At 40.4% G+C, this 22284-nt stretch overlaps 3 protein-coding genes across 4 annotated transcripts in view; 2 read left to right on the top strand and 1 right to left on the bottom strand.

Moving 5' to 3' along the window:
• LOC107218098 overlaps positions 1-22284 on the bottom strand; it is a 39946-nt gene that overhangs the window by 11622 nt on the left and 6040 nt on the right. The window lies entirely within an intron of this gene.
• On the top strand, positions 7425-9591 carry LOC107218099 (UDP-glycosyltransferase UGT5-like). The gene is made up of 5 exons (XM_015655851.2): positions 7425-8043; positions 8132-8505; positions 8577-8799; positions 8874-9093; positions 9183-9591. Exons 1-5 carry the CDS (start codon positions 7569-7571, stop codon positions 9481-9483), a joined length of 1593 nt encoding a protein of 530 aa, XP_015511337.2. The 5' UTR covers positions 7425-7568; the 3' UTR covers positions 9484-9591.
• On the top strand, positions 9881-13191 carry LOC107218100 (UDP-glycosyltransferase UGT5). Of its 2 annotated transcripts, none has more exons than XM_046730714.1 (5): positions 9881-10486; positions 11057-11430; positions 11502-11724; positions 11799-12018; positions 12153-13191. In XM_046730714.1, the coding sequence occupies exons 1-5, from the start codon at positions 10009-10011 to the stop codon at positions 12406-12408; spliced, it is 1551 nt and encodes a 516-aa protein (XP_046586670.1). In that variant the 5' UTR covers positions 9881-10008; the 3' UTR covers positions 12409-13191. The 2 variants fall into 2 exon arrangements, with proteins under 2 accessions (XP_046586670.1, XP_015511338.2); XM_015655852.2 differs by having other exon boundaries at positions 9885-10486; positions 12108-13189.

Here is a 22284-nt window from a genome sequence, read left to right as displayed (position 1 = left end):
TCACGAAATGGAAAATATAGACTTTTAGCGGAGACTTGGGTTCATTTGGGACAAACATTTTGCAGATTAGATTGGGCGGTTTCTTTTTTGCCACGAAATGAATGTGTTATGCAACTTTGTTAGGATCTATGTATAAGAAATAACGATTTTTATTGCTCAGACAAAAAAAACTGTTGATTTGTAATAAATGAGAAAGGATAAATTACATACGATTTTAATTAACTGTATCGCAATGCCGATATTTCTTTGGTCTTTAACAAATCTTATTGAATTTAAATATTATATGTATTTATACACAATATTTTGGAACTGCTTTTGTTTTCTTTTGGTAAATAATTTGTATTTCAGAAAGTGAAATTCCAATATTTTACGCATTTTTCACGTTTCATTGCACTATGCATATGGATATTTTATTTTGAAGCTCGACTTAGACAAATATCGGATTTCCTGCAGTAAATAATTCCGACTACAGATATAAGGCATCGTCTCGTATGATTATACAACTGTTAACGTACATTAAGGTGTTTTGTCCGGAGGCAGCATTTATTTCTCTTTGGATTCCACCTGAAAGACTTGTACATAAATATATCAGGGAAAGAATCCTTGCGAAAGGATACCTCTTAAATCCAATTTTAAGAGGCCGCTCTCGGGACTCGAAGTTTTCCCATTTAAGTGTACAAAACGGATAAGATGTAATTTTTTTTTTTTAATTCTTACATAATTTTGTTACAAGAATATTTACATAAACAGACATAACTCGTCAGCCGTTTACTGTTTTCGAAGAACTTCATTATCTACAAAATGCTTCCAGGATGATGTCTATATTATTAAATGCGGTTCAATAGTACATAGTTTGAAGAAAAAAAAAAAAAAAAACGACATTTTCCGCGTGTGATTTAAACGGGAAAACTTCGAGTTTCAAGATAGACCTTGTAAAATTAGATCAAGGATATATAGGTATATCCTTCCGTGAATATTCTTTCTTCGTTATTTACAACAATTTTTAAAGCTCAGAGCTGAAGAAAAAAAAATACAAGGCTTCTTCCAAATGAAACACTATACAAGTTGAAAAAAGAAAAAAAAAAAAATGCGGAATAATGGAGAGAAATCGACCACTTCATGCACCGCCATTAAAACTTGCAGACCTTTTAAGGTTAGCGTCGTATAACATTTGATCGGTTTTCCTCGCGTATAATACCGATATAACATATACCCCATCAGTCGGATGTGACATACGCCGAGGCGACATCGTTTTCTTATAAACCGTCCTTATATAAGTATACAGGATATATAATACGACGAAAAGGGCGCGGGAATCTAGTCAGCGAATTTTTAGACTATTGTGCAGATCGCCGGGAACCGTTTCTCACAAATACATATAATATAAAGGGTATGAGACGGAATGCGTATACAGGCCTCGGAAAAACCCTGAGGAAGCTGATTTTCATTTTTTATATTCTTCCGTATAAAGGTTCGTACGTACCGCGTTTTGGATGTGTATTATATACATATTTACCACAGGCGACGTATCGATGCCAGGTTCAGGTGTATCGGTCGAATTGAAACCTGCGTTGGTTGCGGTGCCGTTGGAATAAGAGACGATTCTTCAACGCCGTCCTCATTTTTCACTCACCGTTCTAAAGGGACGAAAAAACTCCGCAGAGTACGGCGCGTCGATGGGGAATTCATTCCAATGAATTTTTATCTCCAAAACTGAACGGTTAAAACAACGAGATTTGAAAATATTTGTAATGTCTACAACTCGTTAGTTTTGCTCGAATATCTAGAAAACTATGTTTGATTATTCTGAGAAATAATCATTCCTGCGCAATGAAATGTTTTTATAGCGATGAAAAAATATTTTATACCCATACCGGGCCTGAAGGTGAAAATAAGTCACCTCGGCGCCTGCGTATAGGCAACCGGAGTTACAATTTGCAATCTTGGGAATAAAATTGTAACGCTCGGTTGCCTATCCTTAGGCGCCAAGGTGGCTTGTTACCACGTTTAGATTCGGTTTATTCAATACATGTAATAATGCAGGTACGAAATAACTTCAGAAGGTAAAAAAAAAGCTTTGCAGCGAAATCGTCAAGAGATGTTAGCTCTGGTTTCATGTATACAAACATGCAAGGCATATAGAGCCCCGCACACCTCGTGCATAAATTATGAAAGGGTAGCGGGTGCAGCGAGTGTGTCTGTTTTAGTGCGACTCGTTTTCTCTCTCTCTCTCTTCCCTCTGTTTCACTTTTTTACGTTACCATCGTATAAATACAGCTTGACTCGTCCGTTCTCAGCTGTAGATACACATACTTCAAACGGAAAAACTTTTACAACTCGGGATAATCCCAGCGGACAATTTTTTTTATCTTCTTTCGGTAGCTCAAACATTAAATTCTGCCTCTTTCATTGTACCCACACACACGAACACACACGCACACACGTCAAAGTTCTGACAGTGTGTATGTTTGTATAATATAACATTACGTAGTATACGATTTCCGCGAAAGTTTGCGCTCACACATATTCCAAGTCGCACTGAACATGGTACGGAATAACTTATTTGCAAGTTCGAAAGCAGCGCAGCTTTTCAGCATGAAATTTCCAAAATTATGCGTCATCTCTTTTTTTTCCACATCGCCGCGGACTGACGGTATATATTATTTTTTTTTTTTTTTACACGTCATAAGAATAAACGTCGCTTGATTCATGGCGGACTTTTACGGTAGCTGCATAACTTGGTAAACGAGAAGAGGGTGAAACAAACAAAAATAATACAGAAAAAAAATAAATTGCCGTAATTGCTATATCACGCCGCTTTGTCTACTTTGAATTTATTTAATTTTCTTTTTTTTTTTTGTCGTCTTCCTTTTTTCCTTTTTTTTCAAACACCTGGCGCCGTGCCGTTTTTCCCGCAGAGATCATACCCTCTCTCCATTTTTCAACTTCCACTGTCACTGATCCTCCTCGAGCCCTTGATCTTTGAGGCCATATTTGATGTCACTAAAGCTCAGAGTGTTCGCCAGCTACGGCCCGCGTAAACTAGGATTTGCCACGGAATCTGGCTGTGCAGCCGATCCGGCGTCTCTCTTTATGATTCCCACGTCTTTTCCGGGGTTTATCGGTGAAATGACGCCGCGGTCGCTGCAGGGAAAAGGGTGGCGGCAAGGGTATCAAAACCACACATACGTACACACAGGCTCACATGTATGAATATAACGAATTCGAACGTATAATACCGCCCAGCTCCGAAGCTTTTCGAATATTACACGTGCATTTCTTCTTTGAATGTTTTTTTAGTTTTTATTTCAAATCAGCCGCTCGTCTGGGTGAAATTATTACGGAAAAGTCTCTGAGATTGCAGATTTTTGAAACAAATATAGCTATCAATGACGGAAGTATTCAAATTACACACGCAGTTTCAATTATCCTTAAATTGATGTGAATTACATTTTGCGAAATTATACCACCGTTCTTGGTAGTTGCAAAAGCACTATGAAAAAATGAAAAAATAAATAACTATAACCAGTCGCGACGGGTTATAACGAGTAAAAGTAATGCCGCCGCGACTATATGTGTAGTAAAAAAGAGAAGAATTACACAAAAAAAAAAAGTAGGAAATATAATGAAGGAGAAGAAAGGGCATCTGGTGTACCTGAATTATTATACCTGCATTCTGCAACGGGTAACAAGTATATGCGATGTTGTGTTCGTATAATGACAGAGATTTAATTATCCGCAGGGCATTGCTGAAAGTTACAATATACGTACGTGACAACTGCGTTGATCGTGATTAAACGTGAATATAGCCGGTAATACATGCATAAATGCATGAGGAGTTATTTTAATCGCAATACGTTGTGTAAAATTACATTTCATAATGCATAATGGTTGAAATTATGCGTTAAAATATGCCGAGCTACAGCTACAAATATGGTAATAAATTTGCTCGATGTATCTATTTTACCGGATTGATATATTTATTGAAATTCGTTGAATAATAACGCGAAAGAGAGCGCCAATCAAGCGGAAAAAAATTGGGTTATATGTATAATGCTGCTGTGATGTAACGTAAAATATTCCGACCATTGGCTCGAAAACCCCATCGGCTTAACTCGCCATTTCCACCCACTGAATTCGAGGTAATGTGTGTACACGTAGATGTGTTTGGGATAGTGTTACTTCCACCGAACAAGTTGTTAGAAACGTTACACTCCCGCCCCCGAAGCCGTAATTGGACCACTAAATTCGTATTTCTCGTTGGAGAAGACTATTTTTCTCAAGAATGTATGGAACATACGCAGTTGGGTCGAAAATTTATCGAAAGAAAACATAAAAAACGGAGCTTTTAAAAGTGCAACTTAAGCTTATAATTTTTAATTTGATTTATAAAAGTGCCTGTGATTGAGAAATAAAAATTTATAAATGTCACTGAATATAAAAAGGAAAAACCTAATTGTTATTAAGAGTGTCGGAGAAATTACGTTGTTCTACTATTTTTTCATCAAAAAATTGAAACCCGTTACGTTTCATTCTACCAGAACATAGTTTTATTCGGCGACAAATGAATTCTCTGTACAAGTCAAATCTGAGAAATTTTGTACTTGAGCTCGTCGGTTCGTAAAAAAAAACCTGAAATATACGATAACAGTGATAATTAACAAAAAATGATAAACTTTTATGATTTGGTAACAAATACATTATTGTTTGTTAAAATCTAACGCATAGACGACTTGTGGAGAATATTATTTTGTTAACCTATTGTCAATTATAGAATCACACAAGTAACATAGATTTTGTGCTCCAATATTCCGAATTTTTCCTTGATCAGGCATCGAATGTAACTATTAATATATTATAGCTTCAGTAAGTAAAACGCTGATATTTTCATATAATTATGTGTAATTTTTGTCACTTTCAGATAAAAGTGATGGAGAAAAAAAATTGTTTTAAAAAATAAATAAATAAATAGAAATAAAGTGTGGAGAACCGGGAAGTCTTACGAGTACCGTCTGAATCCACTTGACGAGGCTTGCGCGACTGCACAGAGTAGTGGTAGGACTACTGCAGGGCGAACCGTACACCGACGGTTTCTACTTATCGCTAAGAGTCCGCAGGTTGTCTGAGCCGGTCCGGGACGTTTCTACTCGCGTGGGTTAAAACCGAGTCGACACTGCGGTCTGACCCAGATAGCCGTTTCCACTTGAGTCGGTGGCGGCAGCCCGCCATACACGTGTGAGAAGGGGGTGGCATATCCGCAGGCGACGGCACTAGACCGAATGAGCCTTCCTAATTAAAAATCCTCACACGGCGTACTGCAGGCAGAGACAATGAAGAGTAACGAATCGGGGAGAAGAGAGCAGGGCTGAGTATCTTCGGATAAGGTGAAAACGAGCCTTTTTGGATAGGTTTCGCGGCGGATTCGAGTCCCACGGTATTTAGGGGCCATTCGAAGATCTAAATCTGAGGTTCTCGGCCGGGCGAAAGGTCGTTACAGGTGAAAAGGGAGCGAGAGGGAGGGAGGGAGGGAACAGCACATTTAGGTGGGCAAAAAGTGACGTTCTATGATGAATGTCCTTGGGGGATAAAAAGAGGCTCAATTCATAAATCTTGAGGCGTTTATATCTGTTCGGTTCGGCCGGCGTTTCTCATCCCGCCGATTTTTCGCCGTTTGCGATGTTCTCGAGTGACGAAACCAGCGCGAGGAATGTTTCGTTACGTAGTCGGGATATTCGACGGGCAACGCTTTGCAGATAGACCTATTTGTCTCGTGGACGCAGCTCATCAGTTCTGCCCGCACCGGCAGCCTTGTTGATTTCAAACCAAATATCATTTTGAAGGGGGGGGATATTTATCACTGGCTACGTCAGCTCCATTGTCTGACCAATGCTCACTCACCCGGCTCTAAACCCCTTTCATTAATCCTCAAAATTTAATTAAGCCACCAGCTGATATTCAGACCCCTGCAATCTAGGTATATCTGGCACACACAAGCAAGACACGCGGCTATATAGCATTTGCATATACTGCATACCTGTGATTCATTTTTGGCCGGTACGATTCTCCGGTACTTGAGCATAAATCCGATCCACTTAGGGAGTTTCCTTCATAGATCTTGATCACTTAGAAAAGTTTTGTAACGGATGAAGAAACCTGCTTCCTTATATGATTGTCCAAATCATTGAATGATCAGATACGCTGTAACAGTTATCGGAAAATCATGCAAAAACATCGGCACGATAAGATTTGTGCAAATTACGTGAATGCATCATCAACCTGAGAGATATAAGAGTAATAGATTTAATCGAATGATTGAGAAATGCATGAGATACAAATAAAATCGTAGTGTAGTTGTACGATTGATAGTAAAGTTAGTCTGCTAGTCTGTCAGTCTAATCGAGGATACGAGATAGTCATCGTTACGCCATATCCATTGAGGAACCCAAATCTGAAAAACTGCACCAAGGAAGACGTCAGCTTCAACTATAACGACACTTCACTTCAGTGAATCTTATATACACGAGAAGAACTTCGGGAAGGACTGATTGGATCGTTTCGAGATTTCTAAACAGTACTAAAGAAGTCTTGGATCATCCGGAATTCAAGAAGATCTATGCACGGCGCAGCGGCGAGAATTTCGACTAGATTTTGGTAAAGATTTTTTACTGGCCAGCCATTTTTGCATACGGGAAGCATTTCGATGCTACGGTAATCGGTAAGTGGCACAGTTTGATAAATAATGTTACATGATTTTTTCGTCTATATTTTTCGTCAAGATATCGCCTCTCAAGAACGGATTAATAACGCTCACTTCTCCGTTGGCAATCCCTTGACGATCTCTCACGAATCAAGTTGGAACCAGAGGCTGAAGAATATCATTGCCGTGTGGAATTTTATTTATCGTTATAATACGGAGTACCTGCAAATAAATCATGCCATCGTACGAAAATATTTAGATAGCGAAGTTTTCGAACTACATGACCTAGAAAAACATAAGTCTGATATTCGTCAACCAACAAGCGACGATTTCGTACGCAGGGCCAAATGTTGAAGAATCATTGCAATCGGTAACTTTCACCCAAACCTGAAAGTCTTCAGAAAAAAAAACCCGAATCATAATGACATCCTTCGACAATTTTTAGTACATCCATCCATAATCAAAGTCACTGTATACCTACATAGCTCTAATTCTTACCAATACACTTGGAATCAACATACTTTGGCTTGATAATAACATACTGGAATATATACGATCACGTTCCTCTGTAACATTCACGCACGAGACTCGTGTATCTTTCAATGTCAGTATCCATTTATAGAAAAAGTACGTTCGAGCTTGAGCTAAAAAATAGGATATTACTGCAATCTCGTATATTATCTGTGAAAATGAACATAACGACCTCGACGGCAGTTCATCACACCGACCACGCAGAAGAAGGGATGAATATGCCGCGTCACGTTCGTTTAAATCAACTTTCAAGTAAATGTAGTACAGCATAAATTCAGGCCTCTTGTACACGTTCCGACGTGGTCAGTTATTGCCCCAGAGTGATCTACAATTTGTGAAAATGACGGGAAAAATCATCGCACTAGCCGCACTGATTTTTTTCATGTCGATTCTGCACCGCGGAAATGCCTCGCGAATACTTTGCGTATTTCCATCAGCCTCGGTAAGTCATCAGGTAGTTTTTCGCGGATTGACCCTGGCTCTTAGGGAACGGGGCCATGATCTCGTTGTCGTGACGCCAAACCCGGTGAGGGACCCGAATCTGAAGAACTACACCGAGATAGACGTCAGTTTTCTTTACGAGGAGAACTACGAAACGGATTATATAGAACTGCGACGAAACGCGCGTTGGATTGACTGGTTCTGGAATGTTACACCTATACTACATTTGTTCGGTGAAAAAACCTTCGACCATCCAGAATTCAAGAAGATTTACGCACCGGACAGCGGTGAAGAGTTCGATTTGATGCTGACGGAGACTCTTTATTGGCCGGCATTTTTGGCTCTCGGCAAACGATTCGACGTTCCGATCATTGGTGAGCGTCTTGTTTTCTTATGTGTATAAATTAAACTGTAGCGTTATTTTTTAGTCAAATCTGATCATGGATATCGTCTAATGTTAAGGTATGACGTCTTTGGGTCTTGCTCTGAACCTTCAATACTCGGTTGGGAATCCGATACTAACTTCTCATCAATCGAACTGGGACCTTGCAATGAAGGAGGTGTCTGATTCGCCGACGCTTTTTGAGAGGCTGAAGAACTTCTACGACGTATGGAAGTTCATTTACAATTACAACACGGAGTTCATGCCTGCGCAGCATGCCATTGCAAAAAAATATTTGGGAAACGAGATCCCCGAACTTGGCGAAATCGAGAGGAACCTTAGTTTAATTTTCGCCAACCAACAGGGACCGATTTCGTATCTTAGACCGAATGTACCCAACGTTATTGAGATCGGTAACTTCCACGTGTCGAAGAAGATCAAGCCTCTGTCGAAGGTATTATAGATTTAGCGATGGAGTTTTCACCTCACAATGCACGCGACTCACATAATTCTTCTCTTACAAAGGATCTTCAGAAGACTCTCGACGAATCCAAACAAGGATTTATATACATGAGCCTTGGGTCGAACGTGAAAAGCACCATGCTGGACAAGAAATCACGGTCCGAGTTTATTGCCGCATTTTCCAAGCTTCCCTACACGGTAATTTGGAAGTTCGAGGACGAATTTCTACCCGGCAAACCGGACAACGTAATAATAATCAAGTGGGCCCCGCAGCAGGCGATTCTAGGTACCTGAATACGCAAAACACCTTTTAAACGAATTATGCGGATCAAATGAACGTCGCCTTACGCATCTTTTCAGCTCACCCAAACCTGAAAGCCTTCGTGTACCAAGGAGGACTTCAGAGCACGGAGGAAGCGATTTCTCACGGCGTCCCTGTGATCGGTTTCCCGGTGATGGCCGATCAGGACATGAATGTTAACAAAATGGTGTCTCTTGGTGTCGGAAAGAAGCTGGAAATTACTGACGTAAAAAGGGACGATCTGATTGAAGCAATACAATCCGTTGCGACGGACGGCAGGTGAAGTACAATTTTGAGCCAAGGAATCCAATACGCGACATACGTGAGTGAAGCATAAATTTCATAAAAATATGTCCGATAATTTGCAGCTACAAGCAGAGGATGCTCAACTTGCGCGAACTGCTGAAAGACAGGCCGTACGATTCACTGAAGAATGCCGTTTGGTGGACCGAGCACGTGATTCGACACAGAGACGTCCCTCATCTCCGTTCTAGTACTGCCGACGAGCCGTGGTACCAGCGTGGCGATATGGATGTAATCTTTCTCATTGCTACCGTGTTTGTAATATCTGTGATGACCGCTTCAGCTGTACTTTATCAGTTGTTAGTTTACAGTATGAAGATATTCGGTAATCAGCAGTCAGTAAACAGAAAAGAAAAACTCAAGTGACAATACATGTATATTCATTGCACATGGAAAACACTGTTTTTGTGATTGTGTTTGCAGGTATTTATAATTACTGATTCATGGAAAAATAAATAAATGAAGCCAACGTGGTAGAAATTGAAAGATATATTGTATTGCAAGTAAGACAAGTACCAGCTGAAAAAAACGCTTGATGGAATCACGTGAAATCGCACGCGTATCTTATTTAGTGACGTAATGAAAAATGATCGGAGTAAAGATGCGGTTTCGCAAATCTGTCTATTCTTCTCTGGGTTATCTAAGAACTAGAATCTTGAAGCAGAACGGTCTATGAAATTAACAACTACTCCACATTGCCTGTTCAACACAGACATTCAATCATTCAAATGAAAGTGTCTTTTCATCATGACTTGCGCGTATTTCGAATTCTCAATATCAGCGTCAAAAGACTTGAGTATGTAGAGTTAACACGATGAGATACTACACGTTAGTTGGCGACGCGGGGAACCCTCATGCTTGCACTAGTGACGAAATTTCGAGCGGTCGAACATGTCGCGACAGTTGGTGTGGCAATCAGTATCACTGATTCTTTTCGTTACTGTATGGGAATTTGGAAATGCATCGCGAATACTCGCCGTATTTCCATCAGCCTCGGTCAGTCATCAGGTAGTTTTTCGTGGATTGACCCTGGCCCTTAGGGAACGGGGCCATGAGCTCGTTGTCGTGACGCCAGACCCGGTGAGGGACCCAAATCTAAAGAACTACACCGAAATAGACGTCAGCTACATCTACGATCCCAATATAAAGTTGGACCTGATAGAACTGCGGAGAAAAATGAACTGGGCTGAATGGATTTGTACAGTGGCAGACGGGTTTCACGTGGTTAGTGAACAAATCTTTGATCATTCTGAGTTCAAAAAGATCTACGAGTTAGGCAGCGGTGAAAGGTTTGACTTGCTGTTGATGGAAACACTTTATTTTCCAGCATTTCTATCACTTGCCAAACGGTTTGACGTTCCGATAATTGGTAAGTCCTTGCACGGTTAATTGTTTTACAGGGTGTTTCCGAGTAAAAGTCAGAGTATATGTTGGGTTGCGTACCACCGGGGGGGACAAATATCGGTCAAACAGACCTCTACCGACGTACTCTTGGGGACAATGAATCTGAGACAGCTAATTTTTTACACTATACAGTTATGTTGGCAACACGGCGAAACCTACAGCGCCATAGCGGGCCGAGCGCAACAAACTCAATCTCAATAAACATAACATAACCCATGACCGTCGAATCTAACCTTAGAATACCGCGGAGATAATGACTTGTTAGATTGACACGTACGTTTCAGTTATAAATAACGTAACAACTGCTAGGCCAAATCTACGCAACTTCGCAACACGGGCATTTCCAGCTCGCTCGAGAGGACTTTAAATGCGCTATCTACCGATAACTCGTACCGATATTTGTTACTCTCGGTGGTAGGCAACCCAACATACTGTGGCATGTACTCGGAAACACCCTGTATAGTTTGAACCTGTAATGTAATTATCTGCATCGAGAGATGGCTTGTAAAGGCCAACTGTGTATATTTTCTTGAAGGAATGACGTCCCTTAGTCCGGCCCTAAACTTGCAATACTCTATCGGAAACCCGATACTATCTACACATCAATCGATTTGGGACTTGCAGAGAAACGAAATGTCTGATCCGCCGACGTTTTTCGAGAGGCTGAGGAACTTTATAAATGTGTGGAAATACATTTACTATTTCAACACGGAATTTATGCCTGCGCAGCATGCCATTGCGGAAAAATATTTGGGAATCGAGATTCCGGATCTTGGCGAAATCGAGAGAAATCTCAGTTTAATTTTCATCAACCAACAGGCGCCGATTTCCTACCCCAGACCAAATGTACCCACTGTGGTTGAAATCGGTAACTTTCACGTCTCGAAGAAGAGCGAGCCTATCTCGAAGGTATTATAGGTACTATGGATTTCTCACCTCGTAATGCTCGCGACTCATTACATAATTCTTCTCTTACAAAGGATCTTCAAAAGACCCTCGACGAATCCAAACAAGGATTTATATACATGAGCCTTGGATCTAACGTGAAAAGCACCATGCTTGACAAGAAATCACGGTCCGAGTTTATTGCCGCATTTTCCAAGCTTCCCTACACGGTAATTTGGAAGTTCGAGGACGAATTTCTACCCGGCAAACCGGACAACGTAATAATAATCAAGTGGGCCCCGCAGCAGGCGATTCTAGGTACCTGAATACGCAAAACACTTTTTAAACGAATTATGCGGATCAAATGAACGTCACCTTACGCATCTTTTCAGCTCACCCAAACCTGAAAGCCTTCGTGTACCAAGGAGGACTTCAGAGCACGGAGGAAGCGATTTCTCACGGCGTCCCTGTGATCGGTTTCCCGGTGATGGCCGATCAGGACATGAATGTTAACAAAATGGTGTCTCTTGGTGTCGGAAAGAAGCTGGAAATTACTGACGTAAAAAGAGACGATCTGATTGAAGCAATACAATCCGTTGCGACGGACGGCAGGTGAAGTACAATTTTGAGCCAAGGAATCCGATACGTGACACACGTGAGTGAAGCATGAATTTCATAAACATGTGTCCGACAATTTTTAGCTACAAGCAAAAGATGCTCAACTTGCGCGAATTGTTGAACGACAGGCCGCACGATTTACTGGAAAACGCAATTTGGTGGACCGAACACGTGATTCGTCACAGAGGCGCCTCTCATCTGCACTCCAGCACCGCCGACGAGCCGTGGTACCAGCGTCAGGATATGGACATCATTTTTGTCGTCACCGCCGTATCTCTGATAGCGTCAACTTTGTCTCTGATCATTGCGTATCATTTGTTGAGTTACAGTATTAACGCTTTCAGTCATCATCAATTACCGGTGAAAAAAAAGAAGAAAATGTGAAAAGCTAGTTATATTTTATCGGAAGTGACGTAATAAAAAATAAGGTAAATAAAATGGCAACGACAATGAAATAACCTGTTGAACGCGTCGGCGGTTCCAGTTGTTTTCCATTTCACATCAACCTCTGTGAATCAAATACTGTGAAAAGTGCAACAATAAATTGCTCGTTTTCAGTTTAAGCCATCCTTCCGAAACTGGGCGATAAATCAATGAACCCCTTGAAGCGAGTCAATCGAGCCGCTAGTCGAGTCATGGCGGTATTAAAATTCATCGCTAAATAATCCTCGCCCGCATTATATAATAATCATATTTCCAGCGCTCTGCCTTAATTCCTCAGGCGTATTTCCCGAGTGTTATTTATTCCTCGTATTATAATGTTATTACCGGTCAAATCCCCCAGAGGTTACACCCCGCGGTTAGAAACAAGCCGTAGTTGCTTTTGCCACGAAACCGTCTTAAGGAATAAGGAATCGTTATTTATTTGGAGGAATGAGGGGAGGCTTTGGAGTTTCGAACTTGCGGTGGTCTGGATTGTTTAAGGAAGGAGAAGTAAGTGCCCCGAGAAGGCACTTAACTCCCGTTCTAATTACTGCAACACTTGTAGCACCCCCTCTCATTCTCAATGCTTTCTGCCCTTCCTTAAAGTTATATGCCTTTTCATTATCATCGTTTAGCAATTGTCCACCACTCCTCCATCGATTGATTCGAAATCAGTGATTACAATTTTCAGAATTTCTTGACAACTCAATTCGTTAATACTCGATTCATTCTTGATACATATTTATTTTTATCGTCTTATCTCTAGAGCCCGGATAAATATGTATTCAAAATGTATGTCCTTATAATTATACATACTTAAAAAACTAAAATATTGAAAAAATATGGAGTAAAAAATAATCACTATTTTCGAGTAAAACACACTTTATTTTGACATAAATCATTCGACAATAGTTGTGATTTTTTACTCTATATTTTTTCCACAAGTCTGCATTATATGTACAATTGGAGACAATGAATCTGAGACAACTAATTTTTCACACTAGACAGTTATGCTGGCAGACGTGTCAATCCAACAACTATTTCAAAGTTAGATTCGACGGTCATGGTTTATGTTACGTTTATTGAGATTGAGTTTGTTTCGCGGTCGGCCCACTATGGCGCTGTAGATTTCTCTGTATTGCCAACATAACTGTCTAGTGTAAAAAATTAGCCGTCTCAGATTCATTGTTCCCAAGTGTACATATTTTGCAATTTTGAATACATATTTACCTGGGCTTTGCTCATCTCACTTTTTGATATATGTCACGGTTTATAGGTATGTGTAATATATATTTGCACTTGATGGACGAAAAAATCAATCTTCACTGATTGAGGATGAATGATTGATAAATACAAGGGTTATTTTCATGATGAAAAAGGAAGCGAAACATTATAAGTATGTATACAAGATTCGATCGGATTATAATTAATCTGCGTAATCGTTTTTCCAAAGACTTTATGGGACAGGCAGCAGACTGTAGGTGAAGTTGAGAAATGAAATACTGAAACAAGGGGATTAGGGACTCTCCTGTCACCAGCAGCTGAGTCCCCGCGCACGTAAAAGACGTTTAATTACAGAAATTACAGGGACGTCGAAAGCTCGGGTGAAAATTTATGCAACTCGTTATTCGAAGGTTACCGAAATCACGTAGGTCGCATCTATTATACCGTGTACGCAACGAGTTTGATCCGTCGACCCTTTCGAATAAGGGTTACCTACAGGACGTGTGCCGAAAATATGGCAATTAATAGAAACCAACAACCCACCCATTTTCACAAATAGCTATATGCAACAATTTAAACGATCGATGCGTGACGCTTTTTTTTCTTCTCTCGTTTCATAACCTGAATATCCAAGATAGTTAGACTAAGATCCGAGAAGAACAAGTTAGATACACACGTGTATGAGACGTCCTCTCTAAATAACTAAACTTCTATGGACGATGTTAACCGGTGCAAGCAGTTTTGCCAACCCTCAAGAAAATTCTTTATTCTTTTAAAGAATATTTGCTATATGTCGTTTTCGCCGGAAGCCCAAAAAAATCTGAAGATCTCTGAGGAAATCTTAATAGATAATGCCGAAATCTCTAAATAATAGTTGGTGAAATCGAAACAGTAGTCAACTAATTGTGTGGTTTCAGAGAAAATATGCACCAATTAGCGTCTGCAATTTTCAAACGAGCTTATTTTACAAGTTTGAGGTCCTAAATATTAATAATAAAAACATAAAAAAGTAGGAATTCCTAATATCCTTATACGTACAATTCAGATTATAGGATATAAATTTGTATGTGTTACCTCGTTCGTTAATTATCATTATATATTTCTAGGAAAATTGTCCATGTAATAAAGCGAAAACATGAAATATATTATGTATTCCTGTATTTATTGAGTTTCAATACCGTCAAACATTACTCTTGAAAATAAGAAATCTAAAGAATTGTTTTGGCGCCATTTAAAGAAATATTCGTCTGACAGGTTGACAACGTTGGGCGTCAGTTCCTAATGAGACGCGTAATGTAAAACAACGTAAGAGCGTATTATTCATTATTAAATGTTATTCGTTGTAATATGAACTCCTGTGGGATTTGATTTGGACCTGATGGACGATTAACGTCTCAAAGATATCCCAATCGGATAATTTTTTTCCTTCAGTTTTGTCTATTCGTATCGTGATATTATCGTGCAAAGGTAATATTGTCTCGAGGATAATTTGCAGGTGTACTCAATTACACCTTCGTGTCTATAAATAATGAAATTGATAAGCGAATCCGTATCGCGGACGATATTTTATTATGACGTGCAAAAGTTGCATCAGTATACCGGAAAGTATCTAAAACTGCAGAGTTACACGCGACGGATATGTATTGTATATAATATACTATAAATGCAAATGATAATCCTCTCGGTCAATATAATATCCTGGAAATCCCCTTTTCCGAAGAAATTCAATAATGTTCTCTTGCTCTTGGTTTAATCAAACCCGGGGCCATTCGTTCGTTCGTTCGTTCGTTCGTTCGTTCGTTCGTTCGTTCGTTCTTCCGACAAATTTCTTCAAGTGTATCGACTATACACGCAGCTGGCGAATCAGCCGATGCGATAGAACGAACGAATTCGAAGGACGCTGCTGCCCTCGAGCAACAAATATATCGATCTGCCCGGAGATATTGGATAGCGCAGTTGGGAACCGCAAAACAAATGAACGCGGCGGTCGGTTCAGGATTGGCCATCAACCGAGATGAAAGGATATTAACCAATCACAACTGCGGCTTACAAGGGCCGATCGAATTCCGTATACAGAATGAGCTGGCTACGGCTTTGAGCACGGTTTAACGCAATTCCCAAAGCCTGAGTAAACCTAATACCGGATGGCCGCACTAAAAGCCACGTCTACGGTGAAATTAAGGCGTTTGAAACAGCTTGATTAAAAACCGTGACGCCTTTGCTCTGTGAACTCGACGGAATATAATTCACTCTTCAGCGTAAAAGCAACACTTGAACAAACTTTAAGAACGATTCATTAGATTCCCCTTATATACCCATCCATCAGTAAAAAAAAACGGTCAGTTCAATTTGACTTTGGTGAGGCAGTGATTCTCTTCACAAGACATAACATGCGATTGTTGCCCAATAATAGGTTGTTTAAAAAGTGTTTATTGCTCATAATAAAACAGTAATCGTCCCGCTAACGCACCCTTCGAAATTCCCACAATTTATGGTACATATACGTATTCGAGAGAATATTAAATACTTAGATCTTGTAGGTACTGCAGTAATCTGCAGTTTTCGCGACATAATGCTTCCTTTAAAGAAACAATTCTCTTCCGTTAGAGGATTGAAAAAATGTTTACCTCCGGCAAAACGCCGAGGCGTCGGTAAACCTAAACGTGACAACGGAAGGGCAAAGAGAGGGAGAGAGAGAGAGAGATAGGGAGAGAGAAAGAGAAAGAGAGAGAGATAGAGAGAGAAGCTGTTAATGAAATACTTTCGGGTAACGGCGGGTCTTTGTACAGCTCGCTTTGAGGTTAAGCGAAAACATTTCTTCCCGCTGTTACGTATAAGCTGCAGTAACGTAAACGTCACGGTAAAGAGGAACGATTCCCCTTTTTGTCAGAGCAATGGAAAGGCGGAAGGGTTTCAGCTGGGCAGCTATGTACTTTCGATTCGCTTCATTCCACCAGCCCATGATGGATTGCTCAGGGTATCTATATCGGTCAGTAACTGGGGATGCGGAACGTTTAGCGTGTCCGAAATCGTTTTGCAATTCTCACCCCTCGACTCTGCACGTATACTGCGTACATTGTTGTCGTTACGTGTTTAAAACCGAACAGTTATGCGAGGGTCGCTCGCGTTGAAGTTACAGGTCAGAGGCGAAACGTGCAGGACCGACCATGGCGAGTTGTAATCTTTGCGATTTACGATCGTGACGCGTATAATTAATTAATGCACGCCCAGAATTATCCGTAATTCCCTACTTCGCCACAATCATCTTCTCGACATAATGGACCGAGGGGATTAACAATAAGACGTTAACGCATTAGCACGCGGCGAGATAACAATCGGAGGATCGCGGAAGGAAATTACCACGGTTCAAGGAAGAGGCTTATCTGCTTAACCTGCAGGGCGAGGGTTGCGTTTCTGTTACGATCTCCGCTCCTGATGCAGATTCGGGATTTTCGGATAAACGTGGTTACAGAGGGTACGAATTATGCGTACATCGTCCTCTACGCACACTGATAAATTCATTTCATGACGTATGAAATGATTTTCGGATAACGGGAGCAGGGGAAAAAACTAATTAGATCAATTCAGATCCATTGAATTTTCCGATAATGGCTTCTTCCCCCTTCTTTTTATTCTTCTTATTCTACTTATTCTTATATCCCTTGTGTCACATGGCAAGGACCGCCGGCAAAATCGATTTGAGAATTTAATTACGAGGCCGAATATATACGCTCTTCAGGCAATATCGCTACACGAAACCTGTACAGTACTTGTATATGTACAAGGAGCTCGTTTTTTCTCGGATAAAACTGATGAGAATGAAAAAAAAAAATAATGAAAAAAAGACAAGAGCGGGTATCCAAGGCTGCAATGATGCCGTGGTGACACCCTCGCTTCGAATTCGGGGTGACGCTAAATGGAATCTTTGATATTCCGTACATTTTACCATATAAATCGATATCCTATAAAGTGCCTATGAAGAAACTATACTCCAAATCCATGTACATGCCGGTATAAATTATTATACGCACACTATATATACATACATATTACTCGAGAATTAACAACGTTTTTCCTCTGTATTTTATATGTAAATGAAAATCAGCATTCTAGTATTTATTATTACATCAGCCTCCCGAATGATTTCCGGCACTTCGATACACGCATCAGAAAAACATGAATAGCAGACTTTCGCTGGGTGATTGGAGTTTCCTTATAATATAAATCCGCAGTTTTTTCTGATCCCACTAACGCTTTGCTCCCTTTTACTATGTACCCTGCATAAAACGAAATCCCCGAAGTGTGGGATCGATGGACGGATGGATTATTATTGGCGTGCACTCGAGGCTGGATGTAAAAACCTGGGAGAAGTAAAACTGGGAACAGAGCAGAGGACGACGTAGTGCGCGTAACGTTACGGAAACAATTTTCATTTCAGCACCTGGCACCGCACCAGGATTTTACTGAAGATCCAAAATCTTACGCGGAACTTGCGCAGACACTTCACCTTTCGGTGTGCACCTGACCCCAGGGATGAAGGCAGGTATGGGGCATTCCGCGACAAATGAGCAGCCTATGTACATTCTTTAGTATGATGTTGATAGCGACCCAAAAAGGGCTCGGAATATTTTTCAGACTCTTTAGCCACCGGTAAAATTTGAAAAGAATCGAAATCAAATTCCAAAAACGCCGTTTTTAAAAATCTGTAACATTCACACAGATTGTTTGATTTGAAATGTGATTTTTATGCACCACCATCGATAATAGGATCTCAATATTAGCTATTCTTACTTCTTCGTAAGATTTTAGTTTATTCATAACGGAATTGAAGTTTTTTTTTTTTGTTATTCCTCTTACATTCCCCGATCTAAATAGATCACGTAATAATGAAAATAATTTGATTCTGCAATTCATTTAGATCGAGGGATATAAAAAAAAAAAAGAAATGAAAAGAAAAAAAACAATTCCAACGTGGAAAAGCTATAAGAACTTGCAAGAAAGAAAAAAGAGTAAATATTGAAATCCCCTTTACCGTGTGGTGCTCAAAAATCTAATTTTGAATCGTAGAATCGGTGTGAATTTTTTCAGATTTTCAAAAACGACGTTCTCGTAATTGGTTTTTACGATTTTGTAGACGTAAATTTCACCAGTGGCTAGAGAAAATCTGTTAAAGATTTACGAGACCCTTTTTGGTTCGGTAAGAACATAATACTAAAAACAAAAAAAATTACCAAAATCGCGTAACCAGTTTCGCGTAAAAAATCACCGCAATTGTCGACGAAATTGGAGAACATGGGGCAAGGATTTGTAGGAATTTTTGAAAAAATGTTGTGTTTTGAGAGTAGGCGAGTTCTTTCCCTCGTTTTGACTTGACGGTTTTTTAGAGTGGCTGGACAGCACTTGCAGGAGGGTCTAATGGATTGGTTTGATATTTTAAGAATCGCCTCTCTTCGCGCCGTTCGCCGGTCTATTGGACCACGGGAACGAGTAAAAGCTACAGGCTGGAAGAAAACATAGAAGGTGCGAGCACCGCCGGGGGTCGTCGAAAGATAAATTACTTCAACAACGGAGCTGCCGCGGCGGCCTTCTCGCCCATTAAATTACCCTTAAACCAGGGCGCCATTTATTCGCCTGGGTCAATCTTAAAACGAACGTCAGGCGTCTGCCGAATGGCCGGTTGTCTAGGTTGGCAGATTTTTTTTATCTATTTTTTTTTTTTTTTGTTATTCTTCGTCACACGAAACAAATGGCTGAACGTACCATAACTCGAGATTTTCCGCGGAGTTTTAGTGATGAGAAAAGAAATGGATAAACGGCTGAAAGTTCGTCAAGGTATATAAACAAGGAACGAAAAGCGTCTCCCGGGGGATTTAATTAAGCTCCTTTCTGAAAATGCACCAGGTGCACGTCTCTCGCGACGAGGACTCAATATTTACGTCAACCGCGTACCGTAATCACCACTTTCCTGCAGTGCTCCAGGATTCCGTATATCATGTTATATAACATAAACCGTGTGCCGCGGACCGATCGTTAGTGTAATTACTATTGATTAACGTTTACTGCCTAATTTCGTGGACAGGTGAATAATTATAAGACGGTTGTACAGCAGGGTACTCGAGAATGGAGTACCGGGGGCAGAAGAAAGCTTTCGGGAAGAAACCGTGAGGTAAGAAAAGTCTCGGACTGACAAGGAAGTTATCCCAGGACGATGTCTGCGATTTGATTTCTTTTGTAACATGTTGTAGTAGACTTAAAACTAAGGGACGCGTATTTTTTTTTTTTATATCCCATTAAACACTTTGAGGTGGTGAAGACATCCTTCAAAGTAAGTCAAGGGGCGGCTTGGCAGTTTTTTTTTTGTAATTGAGAAAATTACATTTTTCATTTCTCGTTACGAAAAAACTTTTCCAATTAGATTTTTTTAAAAATATTATGTTCTCGTGGGTAAAAATGCCAAATCGTCCCTCGACATACCTTACTTTGGAGGGTGGTTTCCACCACCTTAAAGAGTTTAAGTTTTTAGTCTACTGTAAGATATCGCAACGGAAATCGAAGGTATCGACCTGGAATACCTTCCTAGATACACGTGTAATATCTGTAAATTCGCTGAAGGAGGTGTGTGCACAGAATAAAATATACCTGCGTAGATGCAAGATGAAAAATGTCTTCGTCGTGGAGCAAGTCAAAGGATAGAGGAAAGAATCTCAGCGACAAAATCAGGCCGCAGGAAGAGGAATTACGATCGGGAAACACTCGCCCTTATCTCGAATCCTGCAGCAGCAACGCGTTCACTCTCGTGGAATGAATATCCATCCTCGCTCAGCTGGCTTAGGTATTTGCGATCATTCGAAATAACGCTATCGAGGCACTACCGACATATTTTCCGCCCCGCGGAATGATTGACGTCACGGATCCATAACCGTCACAGGGTAGGTACGATATCCTTTCTGTCTTCTGGTGTATGTAATACACATACAGAGTAATTTTGCGCGCACGCGGTGCGTAAGTTTGTCAGAGAAAACTTGAGGGCCCGACCTTTCGGGTTTCTTCGTTTGTTACCTACTGTGTATAGGAGTTAACAAACTAAGTTCCGGAACCTTGTTCGCTTAATCCAGTTCAAACTTTCCCGCTCAGTCACGGTATAGACCTCACACACATTCTGTTTTTAGACGAGAAAATGGCGAGCCTTCGCGAGGGAAAAGTATGTAATCGAATTAATTTACGGTCCTGATGCATCGGTCCGGATTATTCCGAAACAGGCGGAGTTAAGGGGGGAGATACAGCTTGGACGGTCTAAAATCATACCTATTTTTAGAAGTTGTTTTTTTTACAAGAAATTGTAAAGAGTTGAAGCAATTTGAGCTTGAGGGATTTATTATTTATAGTTTCAAGAACATTTTAGAATTGTTTTTATTCAAATTATTAATAAAATGGTGGCATGACGCATTTAAGTAGCGAACGACCACGTTTGCAATCCCAGTGGCGGAGATTCCTCGGTCAATTTTTATACAATCGACTTGAAATTTTGACACAAAATTAAACCTTGTTTATCGATCCGAGCCCGTGGATAAATTTTTCAATTTCAATCCCTAAATTTTTATATAAAAATGAAATTTTTAGTTCATAATCGTATATATTTTACATTTTTTTACATCTAGGCTACGAGGTCGAACCCGAAAAAGTATTTTTAACTGAAAAAACTTTTCCCATCTGTTACAAGTTGGACAGTGATGTCAGGAGATGGGCCACCAAAAAATCCCTCGAGTTCGGATTCGTTTGATACTTATATGCGCCATGCCGCCATTTTGTTATCAATTTCAATGAAAAAATTCCAAAATGTTTTTGAAACTATAAATAATAAAGCCCTCAAACTCAAATTGCTCCCAGGGTTTTAATTTACTTTAAAAAAAAATCCCAATAACAGTTATGATTTTAGACCGTCCCAGCTGAAACCCCCCCTCCTTAACTTTGACGAATGGAAATGAAAAAAGGGTCATTTTCCGACAGTAATTTGTCTTTACAGGAAACTCTGTGACGTTACGAGATGATGATGGGTCTGTGCCACAGCCTATCCGAGGCTCGAAATTTTCACTTTGGAAATTACCCAGAAATAAAAATGGCTGAGTTTTCACCGGGCTTATATTTTTGTGTTGATTTTGATTTCCAGAGTGTTAGAATCGACGTTTCAGATTCCAACAAGAGTCGCGCTGTCCTTGAGTATGAAAATCGGTCGATTCCCGTAGCGAGAGGGGTTTTAAAAAACAGCAAAGCGATTTTAATCAGCACACTTGATGCACAAACTGGGTCCGAACACGGCGACGTAATCCACACATGAGTGCGGCGAGGTTGTTAAAGCGATTCGATTTATCCCTGTTGAGTTTTGGGGGATTCCCATGGGAGCGGGAGGCTGCTCGGGGGTTTTGCGTTTTGATTCCGTGAGCCGAAAAGCCCGGGTATATATGATATTTCGGCTTTCCTGGTGAGTCGAGATTCCCGGACGAAGCTTATTGTGTGCACGGGCGTGTATGCGAACCTTACACAATAAAGTCCTCGCGGGGATTTGGAATTAAGGAGGAGCAGCCGCTCTCGAGATGATCGGCTCATAACCATAAT

Source organism: Neodiprion lecontei, chromosome 2, assembly GCF_021901455.1.
Source record: "Neodiprion lecontei isolate iyNeoLeco1 chromosome 2, iyNeoLeco1.1, whole genome shotgun sequence".
Taxonomy (NCBI): Eukaryota; Metazoa; Arthropoda; class Insecta; order Hymenoptera; family Diprionidae; genus Neodiprion; species Neodiprion lecontei.
This window is presented reverse-complemented; position numbering and strand designations above follow the sequence as displayed.

Coding starts and splice junctions, on each gene's coding strand:
- LOC107218099 (XM_015655851.2), top strand. CDS start 7,569: ATGACGGGAAAAATCATCGCACTAGCCGCACTGATTTTTTTCATGTCG. Junction 8,044..8,131: donor ATTCGACGTTCCGATCATTG/GTGAGCGTCTTG, acceptor TCTAATGTTAAG/GTATGACGTCTTTGGGTCTT. Junction 8,800..8,873: donor CCCGCAGCAGGCGATTCTAG/GTACCTGAATAC, acceptor GCATCTTTTCAG/CTCACCCAAACCTGAAAGCC.
- LOC107218100 (XM_015655852.2), top strand. CDS start 10,009: ATGTCGCGACAGTTGGTGTGGCAATCAGTATCACTGATTCTTTTCGTT. Junction 10,487..11,056: donor GTTTGACGTTCCGATAATTG/GTAAGTCCTTGC, acceptor ATTTTCTTGAAG/GAATGACGTCCCTTAGTCCG. Junction 11,431..11,501: donor AGAGCGAGCCTATCTCGAAG/GTATTATAGGTA, acceptor TCTCTTACAAAG/GATCTTCAAAAGACCCTCGA.